This window comes from Plecotus auritus, assembly GCF_963455305.1.
Source record: "Plecotus auritus genome assembly, chromosome: 5".
NCBI classification, from domain to species: Eukaryota; Metazoa; Chordata; class Mammalia; order Chiroptera; family Vespertilionidae; genus Plecotus; species Plecotus auritus.
Window position 1 is genome coordinate 90,383,310 of NC_137776.1, and position 25,272 is coordinate 90,408,581.

The following is a 25,272-nucleotide window of genomic DNA, read 5'->3' on the forward strand; positions in this document are numbered from 1 at the left end:
AGTAGTATTAGTCCTCCAACTTAGGCTTTTTTTAATTTTCTGTTTTTAGTTGTGTTTTTTTTTCTTTTTCATTTTGTTTTATTTTTTTTTCTTTTAGAAGCAAAGCCTTTTTTTAAGTTTCTTTATATGATGAGTGACATTGATTTTCCATGTCTTAAACTTTCTCTGCATTCCAGTGATAAACCTTACTTTGTCATCATCTTTTACCCCTTTTTTTTATTTTATTCACTTTGCTAAAGTTTTATTTAGAATTTTTACATTCATGTTCATGAAGGATATTATTTTGTAATTTTCTAATAATGTCATTTTCAGGTTTTGATGTTAGGTTTTTGGCCTCATTAAATGATTTGGGGAAAAAAATTAAATAAGTTGGGAAGTACTAATATTTCCTCATTTTGAACTTTTGAGAAGACTTTCTGTGGTAATGGTATTATTTTCTTTCGAAATGTTTGATAGAATTTACCAATTAATCCATGTAGGGCAGAAGTTTTATTTACAGGAAGCTTTTGAACAACACATGAAAATTCTTTATTAGCTATAAAGCAATTCAGGATTTCTCTTCCTGAACAAGCATTAGTAGGTGTTTTTCAAGAAATTTATCTATTTCATCTAAGTTATTGAATTTTTTGACATAAAATTTATAATATTTCCCTGTTATCTTTATAACTCTAGAATCTGTAGGAATGTCATTTCTGTCATTCTTGATATTGATAATATGTTTCTTCTCTTCCTGAATAGTCTCGCTAGAGATTTATCAGTTTGGATTAAATATCCTATCTAATAAAAGAGTAATATGCAAATTGACCATCACTCCAACACACAAGATGGCTGCCCCCATGTGGTCAAAGATGGCCGCCACAAGATGGCCAGCAGGGGAGGGCAGTTGGCAGGGATCAGGCAAGCAGGGGAGGGCAGTTGTAAGCGATCAGGCCAGCAGGGGAGGGCAGTTGGGAGGGTCCAGGCCTGCAGGGGAGGGCAGATGGGGGTGACAAGGCCTGCAGGGGAGGGCAGTTGGGGGGGACCAGGCCTGCAGGGGAGGGCAGTTAGGGGCAAACAGGCTGGCAGGGGAGCAGTTAGGCATCAATCAGGCTGGCAGGGGAGTGGTTAGGGGGTGATCAGGCTGGCAGGCAGAAGCAGTTAGGGGCAATCGGAAGGCAGGCAGGCGAGCAGTTGGGAGCCAGCAGTCCTGGATTGTGAGAGGGATGTCCCAGATTGGAGATGGTGCAGGCTGGGCTGAGGGACACACCCCCTCCCATTCACGAATTTCGTGCACCGGGCCTCTAGTTTTTAAATATTGAACGACAAAGCTTTTATCCAGCCCTGGCTAGTATGGCTCAGTTGTTGAGCATTGTCCTATGCACCAAGTGCTCGCAGGTTTAATTCCCAGTCAGGGCATATGTCCAGGTTGCAGGCTCGATCCCCAATGGGGGGCATGCAGAAACTTTTTTTCAGGCATATATATAGCTTGTCTACTATATCTGAAAGGGGGAAAACATGATAAAAAAATATCTTAGCGAGGTTGCCATTGAAATTTAGACATTAACAAAAATAAAAAAACCTCACAGAATATAACATTTCTGAACCCATTTTTAAAAAATGTTTAATGGTGCCCAACTGGCATGGCTCAGTGATTGAGTGTCCCAGTTTTGGGCTATATCCCTAGTAGGGGTCTTGCGGGAGGCAACCAATCAATGATTTTCTCTCATCATTGATGTTTCTATCTCTCCCTGTCCCTTTCTCTCTGAAATCAATAAAAATATACTTTCAAAATATTTAATAGTAAAATTGAGCTATTCAAGAGGTAAATTAAAATAACTCATGAGCCCTAGCTGGTTTGACTCAGTGGATAGAGCGTCCGCCCTCGGATTGAAGGTTCCCAGGTTCACTTTCCAGTCAAGGGCACTTACCTCAATCCCCACCCTGGTAGTGCCACATGCAGGAGGCAACCAATCAATGTGTCTCTCTTACATTGATGTTTATCTCTCTGTCTCATCCCTCCCTTCCATTCTCTCTAAAAAAATCAATGGAAAAAATGTATACTCTGCTGAGGATTAACAAAAAATAGCTCATGAACTGGCCCTGCCTGGGTAGGTTGGTTAGAGTGTTATCCCAATATGCCAAGGTTGTGGGTTCAATCCCCGGTCAGGGTATATACTAAAATCAATCAATGAATGCGTAAATAAATGGAACAATAAATGGATGTTTTTCTCTCTTCCTCCCTTCTTCTCTTCCTCCCTCCCTCTTTCCTTTCCTCTCTCTCTAAAATCAATAAAATTAAATAAATAATTAAAACAAATCAAGGAGTATCTGGCACAAAGAACTAAGAATGAAGATTAAACCCTTTAAATATAGAACTAATTCTTGAACACTAAGTATCCTATCTAATAAAGAGGGAATATGCTAATTGTCACGCCCTCAAAGATGGTGGTGCCCACAGCCACAAGATGGCGGCACCCAGTCTCCTCAGCCATGCTGGGGCAGCAGGTGCACAGCAAGGCCAGGCCCACCCCGCATGCCTGCCTCTGGAGTCCCCTCAGCCCCCCAGCCGCCCAGGGCCGGCCCGAGGTGCAGACAAGCCTCGGATGGCAGCTGTCCAGCCAACGCCCGAGGTGCAGACAAGCCTCGGATGGCAGCTGTCCAGCCAATGCCCAAGGAGCAGGCAAGCCTCGGTTGTCGGCTGCCCAGCCACCCAGGGCCAGCCCGAGGTGCAGGCAAGCCTTGGATTGCAGCTGGCCAGCTGCCCAGGGCTGCCCAAGGGTTAGGTAACCAGGGCCGGCCGAGGCTTGCGCTGCCGGCAGTGGCAGCAGCAGAGGTGTGATGGGGCATCACCTTCCCCTGACCGCCGGGGCTGTGGGACCCCCCCCCCCTCCAATGTATGAATTTTTATGCACCGGGCCTCTAGTCCTATATAATAAAAGGCAAATTGACCAAAAAGCGGAACAACCGGTCACTATGTGGCCTGACCGCCAGGGTACAGACGCTCAATTCAGTAGCGGCTCCCTGGTGGTCAGTGCACTCTCACAGGGGGAGCACCACTCAGCCAGAAGCCAGGCTCACGGCTGGCAAGAGCAGCGGTGGTGGCGGCAGCCTCTCCCGCCAACACAGCAGTGCTAAGGATGTTTGACTGATGGCTTAGGCCCGCTCCTTTAAATTTAGATAAGTTGAAGTTTAAGAAATTATATTTTCTTCTTAAAGGTTGCAAGTTCGATCCTTTCTTAAAGGAAATATAATTTCTTAAACTTCAACTTATCTAAATTTAAAAATCATAGTAACATTTCTAACGTTTGCATTAAAGCTTCAACAGACATGCCATTCTGTTTACATTTAGCTATACTCATCCAGGAAAGATGACCTTAAAATTGTTTGCTTAGCTTTGTAAACCCATTTGGCTGCTTTTATATGTATTAGATATCTGCATATGTAAATGTTTATATTTGATATATTAGACATTTATGTACATTTACAGTTATGTGACAAGTAAATTCTCTGAGAACCAAATTTTTATTAACAAATTTGGTCTGGAGACATTGGAGTATCACAATGGAGGGTCAATTCCTGTGCATAAACAGTGTACTTGCTAGACAAATCAGCTTCAAGATAAATCCTCTATAGTGTTCAACTCCTAATCATATTTCTGTTCTTAGTTCCTTTCTATATACAAAAATCTGGAATTTTTTGTGTCTGGACATGAAAGGATATGAGGTTGTAACCAGTCTTTTTTTTTTTTTTTTTAAATCTTTATTGTTGAAAGTATTACATAGGTCCCCCACCTCCCCCAATCTTAGCCTGCCCCTGCCCCAGACCTTCACCACCCTATTGTCTGTGTCCATGGGTTATGCATATATGCATACAAGTTCTTTGGTTGACCACAATGTAACCAGTTTTTATATCTGTAACCATTACCAGTAGACAAGGAGGAAAAGCTTGTCTAAGGAAAGAGCTGTTCTTCGAGATGTCCATGTTTCAAGCCCTTCATTAAGTAGTAGTAGAGACACCACCTAACCACAGGCCTCTAGGGTAAGGGCAGGGCTTAGATGAGCTGAGACACAACAGCCTATCTCAGTCTAGAGGGAGTACTTTTACAGGGCATAGCAGAGAAGGAATTCCTCTCATGAAAAATTATTTCTTTCACATTTACTCCCAAATAAGGAAGTGTCTGTGGAACACATTTTTGTTGATTAATGGGAGAACTTAATTAAGTTTCATACATTCAGCTAGAACTAGAATGTAGTCCAGTCATTCAGTCTTATCCTTTACTTTCTTTTCCCTGCTAGAAATTCCTTGTCTCTTAAGAGATTGTAATATAATCATGTTGTGTGTTATTTTATAATTCTCGTCAATATTTTATTGTGCGTATTTATGTATTTCAGCGGGAGAACTGAAGTCCAGTCAGTTCAGTATGGCAAAGAAAAAGCAAATAAGGACAGGGTATTTGCAAGGTAAGACTCCTGTTTCAGTATCTTCTTCTTCTTCTTCTTCTTTTTTTTTTTTTTTTTTAAGAAATATTAAAATTACTAAAAACTCTTTTCTCAAATATGATTACAAAATTATCACCTGACCCTTTATTTAATTAAACAACAAATTATATTGAGGGAATAGTGAAATAGTTTGTCCAGTTTATTCATTCATATTTTTTGCATGAGCTAAATTAACCCTGTGCCAAGCATTACAGCTCTGACTACGCTGAATCAAGTATTATATAATTAATATAACATTTTATTGAATGGTTTATTATCCTTTTTTAAAACACTTTGAGAGGCCTGGCTGGGTGGCTCGGTTGGAGCGTCATCCCGTAAATCCAAAGGTTTTGGGTTTGATTCCCAGTCAGAGCATATACCCAGGTTGCAAGTTCGATCCCTGGTCAGCATGTGTATGACAGGCAACAAATCGAGTTTCTCTCTAACATCGATGTTTCCCTTCCTCTCTCTCCCTTTCTCTGTCTCTAAAATCAATAAAAACATATCCACAGGTGAGGATTTAAAAAGCTATAATCACTTGGAATCGAAGGAAGTGAGCCAAGATGAGCTCTACCAAGAAAGGTATCCTAGGAACCAATTAGCAAAGCCAGGTTGGCTACCTATCCTTTAATTTTAACCTTATAGGTCCCCATGCATCCTCTGCCAGGAGCTGGGGCAGGAAAGCCGATTTGCGACTGCTGGCCCATCCCTGAAAGAGAGCCCCCTTCCCACCACCCCTCTGCAGGCTCACCACCTTGCCCCCTGCCAAGGCAGTTTTCCTTTCTTTTGTGTGTGTTTTCTATGTTCTTAGTCTCTACTCCTACTCCTGCTGCCTTTGTGGAACAGGACCAGGTCCCAGCCACAGACAGAAAAGGACACCATGTACAGTGGCACACCTTGACTAGTTGCTAATTTTCACTGTTGTGAAAGTGATTTGATTTAGAATTAAATGGTTTTACATTTAAAAAAAACACACACAAAAAAACGTTGTGAGAAACATCACATTTATTATCCAGTTATTTCCATATATTTTTTAATCATATTAAGAAATAAGTTGCTTTTTATTTTGGTGTCATTTAATTATTTTCACTTTTTTATGATCTTGTAATAGCCAATTTACTTTTAACAAGTGAAGTGAGGTGATTAAATTTATGTTTTAAAAAATGGTTTTATGAGCAAGGATAGACAAAGGATTAGAAATAGAGACTGAGTACCCAGTGACCAGGTTATTGCAGTAATCCAAATGAAAATAATGAAGGCCTGAACTAAAATATTGGCAGTGAGTGGAAGATCAAATTTGGGGAACATCTTATAAGTAGAAATAGTAAAAATAAATGACCAATTGAATAGAGATGTGTTAGCTACAGGCGTATCTGGAAAGAATGTCAGATTTTAATGATATACAACAGATGGGATGTAGAAGGGAGAACAAATTTATAATGGAAAAAGGTGTTAAATTGGCATGGGTCTAGTCTGATATGCCTGAGCAATGCTTTTAACAGGATCATGCAATAAATGATTAAATATTCAGAGGCACTGGAAAAAAGATGGCGACCATCAAGAAAGCAGGGAGGGGGAATGTATGAGAGAGTGAGGGAGCAATAGAGGAGTGTGTGGATGTGTGTGTGTGTGGGGGGGGGGGTGTGAGAGAGCTTGGGCCAGTTAGATCCTGCAGGTCTTCCAGGGGGCTGCCAGATTGGGCAGTCTTGGATTGCAAAATCCCACTGCCACCGCGGACACGCTGGGGCGGCCACCATGGGCAGAGACCACGCCATCTTGAAGAACAAGATTGACTGTGACTTGGATCCTAGCTTCACCAACACCCAATCTGGTCTCAGACGCAAGCCATGACCTTACAACCACTCAGGACAAAGACCTGTGACCACAACTGCAGAGCCATGGACACCGAGACTCCAGACATCCTGGCCACAGATTTCTGTGTCACAGAGCCCAACGACTGGCCCGCTGCAGCGGCATAGGACCTGCCAGACACACTCCGTGCGAACAGGCCTCCGGCCGACACAGGGTGGTTGTGTGAATTAACTTTGACACTGTACTTGTGCACACACGGGACTGTTTCCTGTGGCACAGGAGTGGGCCTCCTGCTGGCACTGGGCGGCTGTGCTGCCTGATTTTGACTCAGCGCGCACACAGGAGTCTGTTTTCCATGGCACAGGAGTGGACCTCCCCCCGACACAGGGCAACTGCAACCCGGCCCCCCAAGCAGACTGGGGACCCTGATTCTCCACACGAGAGACAGCAATGAGCACCAGTGACTTGACTCTCGGCACACACACATGGGGACTCTGTTTCTCATTGTGCGTGCACGCGATCCTTGATTCTCAGTGCACTCACACTGGGCTCCTGTGACGCCAATTCTTGGCACACGGGCACATGGGGACCTTGATTCTCAGCGCAAGACCACACCAAGCGACACAGACTCCAATACTTGATTCTCAGTGCGTGCACATGGGTCTCTGATTCCTGGTGCGTGCTAGGACACTCTGATTGTTGGCGCATGCCTACGGGGACTTTTTTTTATCAGCGTGACACATGTGGGGTCCCTAATTTGCGCACATGAGGCTGCACTGAGCGCTGGTGACTCTGATTCTCAGTGTGCGTGGCTCCCACCAACCCATGACAGCCACATGCCTTGGTGTTGGAGCTCTTCAGTGACACTCGGGTGGCATGATGCTCCCACTGCACATGGCTCAGGCCCCCGCAACTCGGCGTTTGGACCTTCTAGTAATAGTTAGAATGGGGAGACAACAAAACAATCCCCAGAGGAAAGAAAAGCAGGAAATAAGTGAAACAGATGCATGCAATGTGACAGGAAAAGAATTCAGCATAATGGTCACAGTTCATAAACTGGGTGGATGACAAAATCAGCAACTTATGCAAAAATCAGAAAGAAATCTAAAGTGATATAGCTACAATCAAAAATGCTATGAAAGGTTTCAACAGTAGACTAGAAGTGGAGGACCAAATTAGTGAGTTAGAATATAAGATAGAGAAACAAACGTAATCTGAACACCAACTGGAAAAAAAAAATTAAAAAGCAGGAAGAGAGCCTAAGGCAGCTTTGGGACAATACAAAATGAAGTAACATACATATAATAGGGGTGCCAGAAGGACAAGAAGAGCAGCAAGGATTAGAGAATCTATTTGAAGAAATAATGACAGAAAACTTCCCGGATATGGGGAAGAAAAAAGTCACACAAGTACAGAGAGTCCCAAGCAAATGGGAATCCCAAAAGACCCACACCAAGACACGTCATAATTACAATGGCAAATGTTAACAACAAAGAATCTTAAAGGCTGCAAGACAGAGACAGAGAGTTACCTACAAAGGATCCCCCATCAGATTATCAAATGATTTCTCAACAGAAACACACCAAGCTAGAAGGGAATGGAATGAAGTATACAAAGTGATGCAAAGAAAATGACTGAATCCAATAATACGCTATCCAGCAGACTTATCAATAAAAATTGAAGGGGAAATCAGGAGCTTCGCAGACAGAAAAAAATGCTAAGGGAGTTTATCAATACCAAGCCAGCAATTTAAGAACTGCTGAAAAAAGAATAGAAAGGGAAGAAGGAACACAGGCATAAAGTACAGAAATGCCTACAAACAAGTACCTGACAATAATAACATTAAACGTAAATGGATTAAATGCTCCATTCAAAAGACATCAAGTGACTGAATAGATAAGAAAACATGACCCATCTATATGCTGTCTACAGGAGACCCACCTCACAACAAGGGACTCACACAGACTGAAAGTGAAGGGATGGGAGAATATTTATCAGGCAAATGGAAATGAAAAAAAGCCGGGGTAGCAATACTTATATCTGACAAAATATACCTCAGAGTGAAGACCATACAAGAGACGAGGAAGGCCACTTCATAATTCTAAAGGGATGGATACAACAAGAGGATATAACTCTGCTAAACATGTATGAACCCAATGCAGAAGCACCCAAATACATAAAATAAACTTCTGGAAGATATCAGGGGAGAGATTGACAGCAATACAATCATAGTAGGAGACTTTAATACCCCATTAACATCATTGGATAAATCCTCTAGACAAAAAATTAGCAAAGAAACAGCAATCCTAAACAACTCACTAAATCAGATGGACTTAACATCTTTAGAACATTCCACCCCAAAACTACAGAATATACATTCTTCTCAAGTGCACATGGGACATTTTCAAAGATAAACCACATATTGGGACACAGGCAAAGTCTCTCCAAATTCAAGAAGATAGAAATCATATCAAGCATCTTCTCAGATCACAATGGCATAAAATTACAAATCAACTACAATAAAAACAATCACAAAAATTCAAACACTTGGAGGATGAATAGCATACTTTTAAACAATGAGTGGGTTACCAAAGAGATCAAAAAAGAAATTAAAAAACACTCTGGAAACAAATGACAATAAAAACACAACAATCCAAAATTTTTGGGACACAGTGAAAGCTGTCCTGAGAGGGAATTTCATAGCCTTACAGGCCTACCTCAAAAAAACAAGAAAAACTGGTAAACCATCTAACTCTGCAACTTGAAGAATTAGAGAGCAACAAGAAAATCCCGGAGTGAGCAGAAGGAAGGAAATAATAAAGACCAGAGTGGAAATAAATGACATAGAGACCAAATATATATATATTTGAAACCCAGAGTTGGCTCTTTGAAAGGATAAACAAGATTGATGAACCTCTAGCCAGGCTCACCAAGAAGCAAAGAGAGATGACCCAAATAAACAAAATCAGAAATGAAAGAGGCAAAGTAACAACAGACCCCACAGAAATCATAAAAAAATATTATGAGCAACTCTATTCCAACAAACTGTTCAACCTAGAAGAAATGGACATATTCCTAGAAAAATACGACCTTCCAAAACACAACCAGATGGAATTAGAAAATCTGAATAGGCCGATATCTATGGAGGAAATTGAAGCAGTAAGTAATCAAAAAACTTCCAACAAACAAAAGCCCTGAACCAAACAGCTTCACAGCTTGATTTTATCAATCATTCAAAGAAGAAATAAAATCTATCTTCCTCAGACTATTCCAAAAAATTCAAGAGGAAGGAACACTTCCAGGCTCTTTCTATTAGGCTCTTACCCTAATCCCAAAACCAGATAAAGACAATACAGAGAAAGAGAATTACAACACAATATCCCTCATGAACATAGACACCAAAATCCTCAACAAAATTCTAGCAAATCGAATTCAGCATTACATTAGAAAGATCATACACCATGACCAAGTGGGACTTATGCCGGGGATGCAAGGATGTTATAATATCTGCAAACCAATAAATATGGTGTACCACATAAATAAACTGAGAGATAAAAACCATATAATCATATTCATTGATGCATAAAAAGCATTTGACAAAATCCAACACCCTTTCTTGATAAAAACTCTCAGCAAAGGGGGAATAGAAGGACCGTACCTCAACATAATAAAAGCCATATATGACAAACCTACAGTCAACATCATAATCAATGGGCAAAAGCTAAAACCATTTCCCCTAAGAACAGGAAGAAGACAGTGGTGCCCACTCTCAACAATCCTGTTCGACATAGTACTGAAAGTGCTAGCCATAACAATCAGACAAGAAGAAGAAATAAAAGGATCCAAATTGTTAAAGAAGTAAAACTGTCCTTATTTGCAGATGACATGATATTGTACATAGGAAACCCCAAAGACTCCATAAAAAACTACTAGACTTAATAAATGAATTCGGCAATGTAGCAGGATACAAAATGAATGCCAAGAAATCTATGGCATTTCTATACACCAATAATGAACGCACAGAAAGAGAAACTAAAGAAAGCAATCCCATTTACCATTTCAACAAAAAAATTAAGATACCAGCCGAAACCGGTTTGGCTCAGTGGATAGAGCGTCGGCCTGCGGACTGAAAGGTCCCGGGTTCGATTCCGGTCAAGGGCATGTACCTTGGTTGCGGGCACATCCTCAGTGGGAGGTGTGCAGGAGGCAGCTGATCGATGTTTCTCTCTCATCGATGTTTCTAACTCTCTATCCCTCTCCCTTCCTCTCTGTGAAATATCAATAAAATATATTTTAAAAAAAAAAAATTAAGATACCTAGGAGTAAATTTATCCCAGGAGATAAATTAGGACCTAAACTCAGAAATTTCAAGACACTGAATAAAGAGATAGAGGAAGACATGAACAAATGGAAGAATATACCATGTTCATGAAATGATAGAATCAAAATCATTAAAATGTCCAAACTACCCAAGGCAATCTATAAATTCAATGCAATCCCCATCAAAATACCAATGGCATACTTCATAGACCTAGAACAAACTCCAGAAATTCATATGGAATAAAAAAATACCCCGAATAGCTGCAAGAATCTTGAGAAAGAAGAACAATGTTAGAGGGATCACAATACCAGATATCCAGCTATACTACAAAGCCACTGTTCTCAAAATTGCCTAGTACTGGCACAGGAACAGACATATAGACCAGTGGAACAGAACAGAGAACCCAAAAATCGATCCAAGCTATTATGCTCAATTAATATTTGAGAACGGAGGCAAGACCATACAATGGAATCAAGACAATGTCTTCAAAATATGGTGCTGGGAAAATTGGAGAGATACACACACAAAAAAATGAAACTAGACCACCAACTTACACCATACACAAAAGTAAACTCAAAACGGATAAAGGGCTTAAAAGTAAGATGGGAAACCGTGAAATTCTTAGAAAAAGTCATAGGCACGAAAATAGCAGACATTTATGGAAACAGCTCCTAGGGCCATGGTCGGCAAACTGCAGCTCGCTAGCCACATGCGGCTCTTTGGCCCCTTGAGTGTGGCTCTTCCACAAAATACCATGGCCTGGGTGAGTCTGTTTTGAAGAAGTGGCGTTAGAAGAAGTTTAAGTTTAAAAAATTTGGCTCTCAAAAGAAATTTCAATCGTTGTACTGTTGATATTTGGCTCTGTTGACTAATGAGTTTGCCGACCACTGTCCTAGGGCAATGGAAACTAACAAGAAAATAAACAGATGGGACTACATCAATATAAAAAGCTTCTGCACAGCAAAAGAAACCAATAGAACAACAAGAAAGCCCTCTGCATGGGAGAATATATTTGCCATTGTTATCTCTGATAAGGGTTTAATCCAGGGGTGGGCAAACTTTTTGACTCGAGAGCCACAATGGGTTCTTAAACTGGACCAGAGGGCGGGAACAAAAGCATGGATGGAGTGTTTGTGTGAACTAATATAAATTCAAAGTAAAGGAGCGGAGGGGAGAGCAAGAGAACCAGATAGAACAGCCGGATCCGGCCTGCGGGCCGTAGTTTGCCCACGGCTGGTTTAATCTCTGAAGTTTACAGGGAATTCATACAACTTAACAAAAGGAAGGTAAACAATCCAATCAAAAAATGACAATTTTTGAAAGCAGACATACAGAAAGCCAAGAGACATATAAAAACATGCTCAAAGTCACTACACATCAAGCGATGCAAATCAAAACAACGAGGTACCATCTCACACCTGTCAGAATGGCTATCATCAACAATTCAACAAATGACAAGTGCTAGAGAGGATGCAGAGAAAAAGGAATCCTCCTTCACTGCTGGTGGGGGTGCAGACTGGTGCAGCCACTGTGGAAAACAGTGTGGAGTTTCCTCAAATAGTTAAAAATGGATCTGCCATTTGACCCAGTATACCACTTCTAGGAATATATCCCAAGAAATCAGAAACACCAAACAGAAAGGATATATGCACCCCTATGTTCATAGCAGCACAATTTGCAATTGCTAAGATTTGGAAACAGCCTAAGTGCCCTTCAGCAGATGAGTGGATTAGAAAACTGTCGTACATCTACACAATGGAATACTATGTTGCTATAAAAAAGAAGGAATTCTTACCATTTGCAACAACATGGATGGCACTGGAGAGCATTATGCCAAGTGAAATAAGCCAGTCAGTGAAAGAAAAATACCACATCATCTCACTCAATTGTGGACTACAAAGAACATTATAGCCCTAGCTGGTTTGGCTCAGTGGATAAAGTGTTGGCCTGTTGACTAAAGGGTCCCCAGTTTGATTCCAGTCAAGGGCACATGCCTGGGTTGCGGGCTCCATCCCCAGTGGGGGACGTGCAGGAGGCAGCCAATCAATGATTCTCTCATCGTTGATGTTTCTATCTCCCTTTCCTTTCCTCTCTGAAATCAATAAAAATATATATTTTTTAAAAAGTACATTATGAACTGATGAACAGAAATTGATACAGAGGTAAATAAGCATTGAACAGACTGTCAAACTACAGTGGGAAGGCTGGGGAGAGTTGGGGGCTGGGGAAGAGATCAACCAAAGGACTTCTATGCATGCATATAAGCATAACCAATGGACGCCAGACACTGGGTCGGGGAGGGAATTGAGGGTATGTGCCAGGGCTGTAGGGGAACCTCTGGGGAGGTCAATGGAAAAAAAGGAGACATATGTACTGCTATTTGTAATACTTCAAACAATAAAATAAAATTTAAAATCAAATAAAAATGTATATTCAGAGGCAGAGCTCTGGAAGTGGTAGAGTGACCAAATCTGTGGCTGCAAATATTTGAAGTCCTACTTTGCTGAGCATTGATTTAGGCCCTGGAAATTTTGTGAGTAACAAAATATATCTTACTCTCATCGAGTTTAAATTTTTATTGGTGCCACAGATAACTAATGTAAGTAAAGGACTGAGCCAGTGCACAGCCATGGAAACTAGCACCTCCTATGTTGCAGGAAGAGCAGGCCAATAATGGACCCGAGTGAGCAAGGCAGTGGTAGTGGAGATGGTTAAGAGGTGGGCAGCAACCAGAACTTGTATGATTCCATGCTGAAAATGTAAGGACTTTGGTGTGGGGGTTTTTTAAAAATATTTTTTATTGATTTCAGAGGGGAATGGAAAGAGAGAGAGAGAGAGAAATATCAATGATGAGAGAGAATCATTGATTGGCTGCCTCCTGCACTCCTACCTTTGGGGATAGAGCCTGCAACCCAGGCATGTGCCTTCAGGAATTGAACCGTGGCCCCTGGTTCATAGGTCTATGGTCAACTACTGAGCTATGCTGGCCCGGCAGGATTTTGGGTTTTAAGTGGAAGTCAATGGAAACTAACAGCATAGAAGGGGATATAAACGGACTTGCATTTTTAAAAATCTGGTACAGTAATAAACTATTTACAAACTAGAGGCCTGTGCACATATTCATGCACAGGTCGGGTGTCACAGCCTGGTCTGCGCCCTCTTGCAATCCGGGACCCTCGGTGGAATGTAGGATTCTGCCGGGTTTCGGCCCAATCCTTTGGGCCTGGCCTGCCATGATCAGGCCGAAACCTGGCAGTCCGACATCCCCCAAGGTGTGTAGCAGTGCCTAAGTGGCAGGCGGCCAGGGAGGAGCCCCCACCGGGGCCAGACGCATCTCCACTGCCACTCATCCTGGCCCTGCTGTGCTTACCGCTGTGGCAGCTTGGTAGCGCTACCTCGGAGGTGAGAGAAGTTCCCATAGCTGCGCTCGCCAGCTGTGAGTCCTGTTTCTGGCTGAGCGGTGCTCCCGCTGTGGGAACTCATTGACCACCAGGGGGCAGCTCCTGTGTTGCGTGTCTGCCCCCCTAGTGGTCAGTGCACGTCATAGCAACCGGTCGTTCCAGTTGTTCTGTCTTAACAGTTGCTTAGGCCTATACACACACACAACACATACACACACATAGACTAGAGGCCCGGTGCACGAAATTTGTGCACGGGGGGGGGGGGGTGTCCGTCAGCCCGGCCTGCACCCTCTCTAATCTGGGACCCCTCAGGGGATGTCCGACTGCCAGATCGGGCCTGTACCAGCAGTCAGACATCCCTCTCACAATCTGGGACTGCTGACTCCTAACCACTTGCCTGTCTGCCGGCCTGATTGCCCCTAACTGCCTCTGCCTTCTGGCCTGATCGCTGCCTAACTGCTCCCCTGCCAGCCCGATCGCCCCCAACTGCCCTCCCCTGCCGGCCTGATTGCCCCCAACTGCCCTCCCCTGCCAGCCTGATCACCCCTAACTGCTTGCTCCCCCTTGCCAGCCTGATCTCGCCCCTAACTGCTTGCTCCCCCAAATGGCCTGATTGCCCCTAACTGCTTGCTCCCCTGACAGCCTGATTGACCCTAATCACTTCTGCCTCTGCCCCCACCACCGTGGCTTTGTTTGGAAGGAAGTTGGACGTCCGGAAGATGTCTGGTTGACCCGATCTAATTAGCATATTACCCTTTTATTAGTATAGAAGTTATCATATGCTTTCTACAATTTGCTTCAAAACAATTGGGATGAGAGTTAAAGTGGTAACTGTGAAACAAGATTGATCATGATGATAATTGTTGCACCTGGGTTCTGAGTACACAGGATTTATTAAAGTATTCTCTCTTTATATTTGTTTTAAATGTTCCATAATAAAAATATCAGGGGTAGGGGAGGTCACAGTCTGCTGTGATAGAATCAACTATCTGGACATGTGAGTTTAAAGAGGTTGATCAGTTGATCTAATAATTGCTAACATTTATTTAGTACTTACCTGTGCCAGGCGATTTTCATATTAACTCACAATGCCCATAACTCCGAAGTAAATTCCATTACAGAGGCGAAAACTGCACAGCAAGTTTTAATGATTTTGCTGAGGTTATACAGATAGTAAGGGATGTAGCCACAATTCTAACCTGGAATTTTAGGGTCTTACCCACACTTTTAACCTTTACAGAACAGTTTTTGCTATTCTATGTGACATAGGTGAATGCTTGATTCCTTTCCCATCTCAGAAGTATGAGAGATGACCCTGTGTATTGTCTATCTCCCCCACTAGAATGTAAGTTCTATGAAGACTTGAGTTTTGTCTGTTTTATTTACTGCGATAGCCACAGCCACTTATACAAATATTTGGATATGGTAGATTTTTTTTTTTTAATGAAGCAGTGTGTTTTCAGTGAAAATGGCTTAGAGTGGGTAAGTACTTAAATTAAAGATTTCATGTAATTGGCGACTACTGCCATTAGAGGCCTGAGAATTTTAATAAATGAGAACTAGCAAATGTTGCTTTTAATTTTATTTCAATTTAGCTCTTAGTCTTTATCCATAGTTACTCTGGCTTTGTGTTTCTGAAGTAAAAGGAGTTTTTTTTCTTCTCTCCAAAAGTAGAAAATGCTTTATTGTTTTTTCTTACTAAGTGATAGTTCACTATTTTTGAAAAACTAACCATTATTAAATCTAAGAAACTTACTTTTTAAAAATAAAAACTTTTAAAACATGAAAACTAGATGAATAAACAAAAAAAAAACAAATATGAAAACTAACAATGCCAAGTAGTATTAGGAAAAAATGTGAACCCCTCCCCACTTATACAATCATCTTTAAAATTTTTGGTATTTACTAGTCAAGATTTTGCTATGCATATACTCACAGGGAAAATGCCTGTGTATATTTTATTTGCATTAAAATTTGTTTTATACTTTTTAAGTACTTTTTTTTTTATTGGTTTCAGAGAGGAAGTGAGAGGGAGAAGAGAGATAGAAACATCAATGAAGAGAGAGAATCATTGATCAGCTGCCTCCTGCACGCCCCACACTGGGGATCGAGCCCGCAACCCCGGACATATGCCTGACCAGGAATCGAACAGTGACCTCCTGGTCCATAGGTCATTGTTCAACCATGGCCAGGCTGTTTTATACTTTTTGTTGCTTGTTTTTATCATTTAACATATCATAGGCATTTTTCTTTTTTGTGGGTTTTTTTTTGTATTTTATTTTTACATGCAATAAGCATTAATATTTCAAGAAAAAGTTATTTTAAATATATTACATGAAATAAAAATTTTAAAAAAAGATTTTAAATATAGTTTTACCAAAACTATACTAACATAGTATAATATCACAAAAGTTGTAGGAACTATTAAAAATCTGCAAATAACAGGATTACTTTTATTATATTCTAAAATATTTTTTCCTCTGGCTCTATTTTGTTCATTAGTTTATGTTGTTCATTATATTCCATAAGTAAGTGAGATCATGTGATATTTATCTTTCTCTGACTGACTTATATCACTTAGCATAATGCTCTCTTAAGTCCATCCATGCTATTGCAAATGGTAAGAATTCCTTCTTTTTTATAGCAGCATACTATTCCATTGTGTAGATGTACCACAGTTTTTTAATCCACTCATCTGCTGACGGGCACTTATGCTGTTTCCAAAACTTAGCTATTGTAAATTGTGCTGCTATGAACATAGGGGTGCATATATCCTTTCTGATTGGTGTTTCTGTTTTCTTGGGATATATTCCTATAAGTGGGATCACTGATTCAAATGGGAGTTCCATTTTTAATTTTTTGAGGAAACTCCATACTGTTCTCCACAGTGGCTGCACCAGTCTTCATTCCCACCAGCAATGCACGAGGGTTCCTTTTTCTCTGCATCCTCTCCAGCACTTGTCATTTGTTGAATTGTTGATGATAGCCGTTCTGACAGGTGTGTGATGGTACTGCATTGTTGTTTTGATTTGCATCTCTCAGATGATTAGTGACATTGAGCATGTTTTCATATGTTTGTTGGCCTTCTGTAGGTCTTTTTTCAAAAAGTGTCTATTTAGGTCCTTGGCCCATTTTTTTTTTATTGGATTGTGTACCTTCCTTTTGTTAAGTTGTATGAGTTCCCTGTAAATTTTAAAGATTAAACCCTTATCTGTGATAACATTGGCAAATGTTCTCCCATGCAGTAGGCTTCCTTGTTGTTTTGTTGATGGTTTCTTTTGCTGTGCAGAAGGTTTTTATTTTGGTGTAGTCTCATTTGTTTATTTTCTCTTTAGTTTCCATTGCACTAGGAGCTGTATCAGTAAAGATATTGCTACGACAAATGTCTATTTTGCTGCCTATGGTTTCTTCTAAGATTTTTATGGTTTCCTGTCTTACATTTAATTCCTCTGTCTATTTTGAGTTTATTTTTGTGTATGGTGTAAGTTGCTGGTCTAGTTTCATTTTTTTGCATGTATCTTCCAATTTTCCCAACACCATTTATTGAAGCGACTGTCTTGACTACATTGTATGGTCTTGCAAATATTAATTGAGCATAATGGCTTGGGTCGATTTTTGGGTTCTCTGTTCTGTGCTATTGGTCATATGTCTGTTCTTATGTCAGTACCAGGCAGTTTGACAACAGTGGCTTTGTAGTATAGCTTGCTATCTGGTATTGTGATCCCTCCAACATTGTTCTTCTTTCTCAAGATTGCTGCAGCTATTCGGGGTCTTTTTTTATTCCATATGAATTTTTGGAGAGTTTGTTCTAGGTCTGTGAAATATTGTGTTGTTATTTTAATGGGGATTGCATTGACTCTACAGATTTCTTTGGGGAGTATGTACATTTTAATTGTGTTGATTCTATCAATCCATGAACACGGTATATTCTTCCATTTGTTTATGTCTTCCTTTATCTCTTTTTTTCAATGTCCTATATTTCTGAGTACAGGTCTTTTACTTCCTTAGTTAAGTTTATTCCTATCTTAATTTTTTTTGTTGCAATGATAAATTGGGGTTTTTTTTTAGTTTCTCTTTCTGTGAGTTCATTATTGGTGTATAACAAAGCCATAGACTTCTGGGTGTTAATTTTGTATCCTGCTATAATGCCAAATTCATTTATTAAGTCTAGTAGTTTTTTGATGGAGTCTTTGGGGTTTTCTATGTACAATATCATGTCATCTGCAAATAATGACAGTTTTACTTCTTCTTTTCCAATTTGGATCCCTTTTATTTCTTCTTCTTGTCTGATTGTTATGGCTAGCACTTTCAGTACTATGTCGAACAGGAGTGGTGAGAGTGGGCATCACTGTCTTGTTCCTGTTCTTAGGGGAAATGATTTTAGTATTTGCCCATTGAATATGATATTGGCTGTATGTTTGTCATATATGGCTTTTGTCATGTTGAGATATGCTCCCTCTATTCCCACTTTGCTGGCAGTTTTTATCGAAAATGGGTATTGGTCCCTAACCAGTTTGGTTCAGTGGATAGAGCGTCGGCCTGTGGACTGAATGAAAGGTCCCAGGTTCGATTCCGGTTAAAGGCATATACCTTGGTTGCAGGCACATCCCCAGTAGGAGGTTTTCAGGAGGCAGCTGATCGATGTTTCTCTCTCATCGATGTTTCTAACTCTCTATCCCTCTCCATTCCTCTCTGTAAAAAATCAATAAAAAAATATATTTAAAAAAACAAAAACAAAAATGGGTATTGGGTTTTGTCAAATATTTTTTTTGCATATATCATTATGATCATGTGACTTTTGTCTTTCAATTTGTTTATGTGATGTGTCATGTTTATAAATTTGCAAATTTTGTATCAGTCTTGCATCCTTGGAATAAATGTGGTATATGATCTGTTTACTATATTGCTGGATGTGATTTGCTAATTTTTGTTGGATTTTAGCATCTATGTTCATCAGGGATATTAACCTGTAATTTTCTTTGTAGTGTCTTTATCTGGTTTTGGAATTAACATAATGCTGGCCTCATAAAAAGAGTTTGGAAGTGTTCCTTCCTCTTGGATTTTCTGAAACAGATTGAGGAGTAGAGGTGTTAGTTCTTTGAATGTTTGATAAAATCCTGCTGTGAAGCTGTCTGGACCTGGGCTTTTCTTTGGTGGGAGTTTTTTTATTACTGCTTCTATTTTATCTGTTGTTATTGGCCTATTCAGGTTTTTTTATTCTTCCTGATTCAATTTTGGGAGATTGTATTTTTCTAAGAATTTTTCTGTTTCATCCATATTGACCAGCTTGTTGGCATATAGTTGTTCATAGTATTGTCTTACAATCCTTTGTATTTCTGTGGTGTCAGTGGTTACTCTTCCACTTTTGTTTCTGATCTTGTTTATTTGGGTCCTCTCTCTTTGTTTCTTGATGAGTCTGGCTAATGGTTTATCAACTTTGTTTATCCTTTCAAAGCACCAGCTCTTGGTTTCATTGATTTTTTTGTATTTTTTTTTTTAGTCTCTATGTTATTTATTTCTGCTCTAATCTTTATTATTTCCTTCATTCTACTTACTCTGGACTTTTATTGTTGTTCTCTTTATAGTTCTTTAAGTTGTAGGGTTAAATAGTTTATTGCTGTTTTTTCTTGTTTTTTGAGGTATGCCTGTAGTGGTATGTATGAACTTTCCTCTCGGGATGGCTTTTGCTGTGTCCCAGAGATTTGGGGTTGTTGTGTGTTCATTTTCATTGGTTTCAAGGAAGTTTTTATTTCTTTCTTGATCTCGTTGGTAACCCATTCATTGTTTAATAACATGCTATTTAGCCTCCATGTGTTTGAATATTTTGGGGTGTTTTACTGTAGTCTATTTCTAATTTTATGTCACTGTGAGCTGAAAAGATGCTTGATATGATTTCAGTCTTCTTGGACTTGTAGAGACTTGTTTTGTATCCTAACATGTGGTCTATGTTTGCGAATGGTCCATGTTTTCAGCTGTTACTCTCTGGCAGACAGCACCCCGCTGCTTTTCACAGCCTGATGTTATGTGGGTACCCTCCTCAGTTTTGGTGCTCTCTGCTGGGGTGCCCCGCTTCGGGATTAGATCCCAGAGTTCTCAGTGGCAACCCCCCACATCTGAGATATCTCTCCGGGCCTTCATTTGCTATCTGTGGGCACCCGGCCAGCCCTTTTTCCTCCACCCCTCCTACCAGTCTCTATGCAGTCTCCACTTTCAGTCCTCAGGTGTCAGGGTTCTCTCCTGCAAGTTTTCTGTTGATTATTCAGGAAGTTTTTCTGTATTTCAGTTGTAATTCCAGTTTGTTCCTGGGAGCATGTCCGTGTAGCATCTACTTACTCTGCTGCCATTTTTAATCCTTGGGTATTTTTTTAATGTTGAAAAATCTACAGTCATTTATAATGTCAGTAAATTGTTAAATAGTTAAATCCTTTTATCCTAAACTGTAGATATAACTTTAGGATTCTTCCCCTTACCCTGGGACTTCCATGCCTCCAGAGTCCAAGTCATTACTAAGGCTATCTGAGGCTTTGCCAGTACTATGACCTGAATGCTTATAAAAATAAATTTAAAATAATAGTATAAGTTCCTTGGTGTAAGAATATTGGAAACAAATACATACATACATTATATATATATATAAAATTAATACATGATTTATATGTGTTTGAACAATAACATTTACTGCACTTGTTTTCTTCCTTCCTGGCTTACCCTCATCCTATCCTGATTGGTCTGTGAATAATGCTCCCCACAGTAATGCCATCAATGAAAATGCCTTGATATAGGAAGGATTTAGCTAGTTAGAGCTATATCATTTTGCTGTGATAAGTTGACTCTTCACTTTGAATGATGTAATTCAGCATTTGTTCAAAAAAGTTTTGAAGTTGATATATTATTTCTTATTTTTAGATTTGTGAGGAAAATATTCTGTTGCTCTATTAAATATTCTACTAAATATTGGTGTTGTATTAGTGATTTGGTCATTTTGGAAAGGAGAAAAAAAGACAGTGAGAACACAGAGATGCCTACCTTAGTGGATGTAGCTACTGAAATTATTCAGAATCCTCCCTTTTACAGTCCTGGATACCCTGTTTCCCATTAGACATTACTAAGGACCTGCACAGTAAAATGTTAATTTGAAATTGTTTTCCTTGAAATTGCTCTTGAGAAAGAGTTTACGTCCTATCAATTTTGTTGTTTTAATTAAAAATGTATTTGTTCTAGCTCTTAACTTATTTGCAACACTCCTTTCAAACTTGTTAAAATCAAAGTAAATGTTTTTCCGATTCTCTTCTGTTAAAACTGCATCATAACAAAACACTAACATTATTTTCCTAACAAGAAACTTAAACTTTATTCACTTGATATTTATAAAAATGTTGAACACGATTTGATAACTAGTTCTACTGTAGTGTGATGTTCTAATATGAGCACCAAGTCATAGTTGTATTTATATATTAATGTTAATATCACATGCAAACAACTTTTTTATAAGTGTTAATGTTTTAATATATTGATCATATCAGATTCCTAGAAATATGCAGTTACACCTGAGTCTTAGTTCTTCATTTTGTATGTGCATTATTAAAATGTGAAATTGTTTAATAGCTGATTTTATAAGACAGATATACATCATTCACTGAATAGTAAAGCTACCATTCCAATACCATAAACCCCAAATAGCCATCCTATTTCCTCTTCTCATGCCAGAATTATATGAATCCTCTTTGAAGTAATAGGTCATCACCTGGGACATGTGTTAATAATGAAAGATTAAGCTTTTCTGGGATGGTTTTTATAATATATCAGAATCTTGTTGTGGTGACCTGATGCACATGTACCAAAATACTCAAATGGTTTTAGCAATTATTAAATTCACTCATTCTGTTAAAGTATTAGAGAATTCTAGAGTTGGCAATATAAATAGAACAGATTTCTCCTTAGACTTTTCATGTAAGGTTGGTTTTTCTTCAGCAATAATCAATAAGTTAACTATGTTTTACTTATATATCAACTCTTTGAATTGCTTTTACACTTTTTTAGTTGTCATATAATATCTAAGAAGAAAGCAAAAGAATGTTTCTCATGCAACAGAAAATTGAGTTGCCATGGTCAGAATATAAATTTACCACATTGCAAACACACTGATGAAGTGTGGTATTTTTTTCTCTGAAATTTCCACACTCAACAGGAAACATAGACAGCAAGTCTGAGTGGGTGGGTCTCTGAGGTTAAAACTGTTAATAAAATAAAATACCTGAAATTTAGCTTTAAATGCAAAGCAATTTACAACCATGTTTAGTTTATTAACAACAGTCAAGTGTTCTGACGCTTTATACTAGGTGAGTATAACTGGATTTTTTCCACTTTCAAATGACTTCTTTTTGTCTCTTAGAAAATGAAAGTAGTTGATCTCCTAGCTATAGTTAGTAAATTTTCTTACAGCTTATATTTAGTAGTTTAATATATGAGAAAGAATAGTTTAACATTAAGAATTAGCATTCATAAGAGAGCCATAGATGCTAAAGTTCATACTTTAAAAACTTCAAATTTACTTACGAAAAAATGAAATCTGAGTCAACATCCTTTTTTTTTTTAATTGATAACATTTACATATCCTAGCAAATGTTAAATGTTCTTATATTAAGGAGATGTCATTAGGCCAAACTAAAAAGGCTTTAGCTGTAAATGCATGAAATGATACATTTGTGTGGTTTGGATTCATAAGTAATTTAAGTTACTCATGCTTTAGTAAAATTAATAGACTAAAACATTGCACTGAAAACTTAGATACTCGTATATTATAAAATTCAGGAGGTAGTAAAGGACCTTAAGATTATACATCGTACTAATAACGTCGATACTAGTTGTAAGGCCAAAATTAGGACTTAGGGTCCCCACCCATCATGGTTTTTTGTAGTTGTGTGTTGTTGGGCTTTTTTTTTTTTTTTTTTGCTTTTTTTTTGTTTGTTTGTTTTTTGCAGAAGAAAATATTTTCTACAAAAGAAAATAATTCAAGAGAGAAACGTGGAAATAAAGACTAATGTAATGGGAGAAATATGTAAATATATATATATAAAAGAATGCCAACCCAATATTTTCTGGGATTTAAAATAGGTAGAATTAAAATACAAGACAAATAATATAGTAACTTTAAAAGAATAAGACTAGTAAAATACTGTAGAAAATAAACAGGCAAATAGAGGAGAGATTAGAATACTAAGAAAGTAAATATAAGTCCAAATGTGCTTCCTGGTTTGTACATAAATCTTATTGAGTACTCTTGGTTATTGTTACATATTTTTTAGTCCATTCTTTCTCTGTGTTCTTCAGTGAATTTCTTTATTTTTTTTCAGTGACTTTCTTACTCAAATATAAAACTATCAGTTCATAAGATAATTTATTATGTGTTTTTATACAAGTAGTTTAATTCATAATATTAGCCTCCTTATTAGCTCTGCATCTCAAAATACTAAAATTTAAATAGATGTCATATATTTTCCATGAATTTTGGCCACTATTTGAATTTGCATATAAAAAATACTTTAGTTGTTAACTTACATAAAATTCTGAGGGTGTTTAATCTCTGCAAAGATCAGTATCTTTTCTGAAAAGTTGATAGCTGACAATATATAAGTAGGTAACAAAACATATTCTTTTATTTCCCACCATGAGACAGAATAGTTAACCTTCTAAACTGGTGGGGAGAGGTCAGTGAGGGGGGGAAGGAGACATATATAATGCTTTCAACAATAAAGAATTTATAAGTAAGTAAGTAAGTAAGTAAATAAATAAATAAAATAAATAAATAAATGATGTGTTTTAATAAACACTGCCTTTATAATTTAAAAAAGAAAGAAAAAAATATCCACTGGCCTACTACATTTTAGAAGGAAAAAAATACAAATAAAATGTACTATACATAGCTATCATTTTTGCCCTGTCCTCCCTGAGGCAGAGGATCAGGGTTTGGATTTAAGGACATTCAGGAGATAATATGTTAGGAATTATTTAATACATCCAAGGGTTTCAGAGACTCTGGAATAGGAAGAGGCACTATCTACAATTTTGATAATATTTGAGAGAACTTTTGAGAGCCATCTATTCCCTTGCTTTTTCCTTTTCTCATTTTTATTCTTGTTTCTTTTCTTTTTCTCCTTTTCCCTATTCTCTCTCCTACTTTTTCTAGCTTATTTTTTCTTCCTTAATATAAAGCAGATTTACTTTCTTAGGAAAGTATTTGGTAAATAGCCTCCGACTGCAGTAATTTCTTAAAAGTAAACTATGTTTACTCATCTAGAATATGATATGTTAATACAAATTCTAAGTTTTGGTTTATAGTTTGGTGCATAAAATTAAAAAATTTTACTTATTAAATTATTTTGGCAGATCCCCAAGTAAACCCTTGGCACGAAAATTAATGGATTGGGAAGTAGTAAGCAGAAATTCAGTATCTGATGACAGGTTGGAAACACAAAGCCTTCCATCACGATCTCCGCCTGGGACGCCTAATCAGTAAGTACAGACTCACATCAGGTGTTCATTTTTCTCATTTCTAAATTATTGACTATATGTCCATTACTTGAAGATCAAAATATGTAAATATTTCTTATTTAAACTTTGGTTAGATACGATTTTTGCTACTGCAGATCATTATTTCCTCTTAGTCTTTCTCTGAGCCTCTAGCTCATTGTGTAAGTGGCATGGAATAATAGCCTCCCATCAGATGAGGTAGTAGAGCCTTCAGCAAGAATGCTCACTTTCTTACACAGTCAACTTTTAAAGTAAGGGTCCCTAACCAATAAATCAAAATCTGCTACTAGACTTAAAATATGAGAATATGGTTGTTGTTGTTGACATAATCCTTTTCCATGTGGATCTCCAATAGAATTTCTGAAGGAGCATACGTTGTCTGAAAATTCTAAGTGACTATGATTCTCTTACTTAAGCTCCTACCCCAGCCACTGCTCTGCCATTTTCTATGGTCTAGAAAGAGGGATTTCCAACATCAGTTCCTGCAAGCTTGGCCATAGCTATGCTAAGAAGCCGTGTTATTCAGCACTTTCTGTTTATGAGTTACACTCTAGGATTTCTCACAAATGCTGTATACTTTGGTATAGATAGTAATAATAACATCAACTTGTACCAGCCAAAGATGTTATCTTCATTTTATAATGCTAACAAATCTGTTGAAATATGTGTATGTAATTAAGATACTAATAATGTTAACCCATAGGTTGATATACAAAATACTTGAATTTTGGTATGGAATACAATATTTGAA

At 38.5% G+C, this 25,272-nt stretch overlaps 1 protein-coding gene across 3 annotated transcripts in view; it reads left to right on the forward strand.

Moving 5' to 3' along the window:
- Positions 1-25,272, forward strand: part of PTPN4 (protein tyrosine phosphatase non-receptor type 4) — a 238,741-nt gene that overhangs the window by 150,913 nt on the left and 62,556 nt on the right. For all 3 annotated transcript variants that reach the window (XM_080669872.1, XM_080669870.1, XM_080669871.1), the window contains 2 exons: positions 4,371-4,439; positions 24,378-24,503. In XM_080669872.1, coding sequence (XP_080525998.1) covers positions 4,371-4,439; positions 24,378-24,503 — 195 coding nt within the window. The remainder of the gene's footprint in view (positions 1-4,370; positions 4,440-24,377; positions 24,504-25,272) is intronic.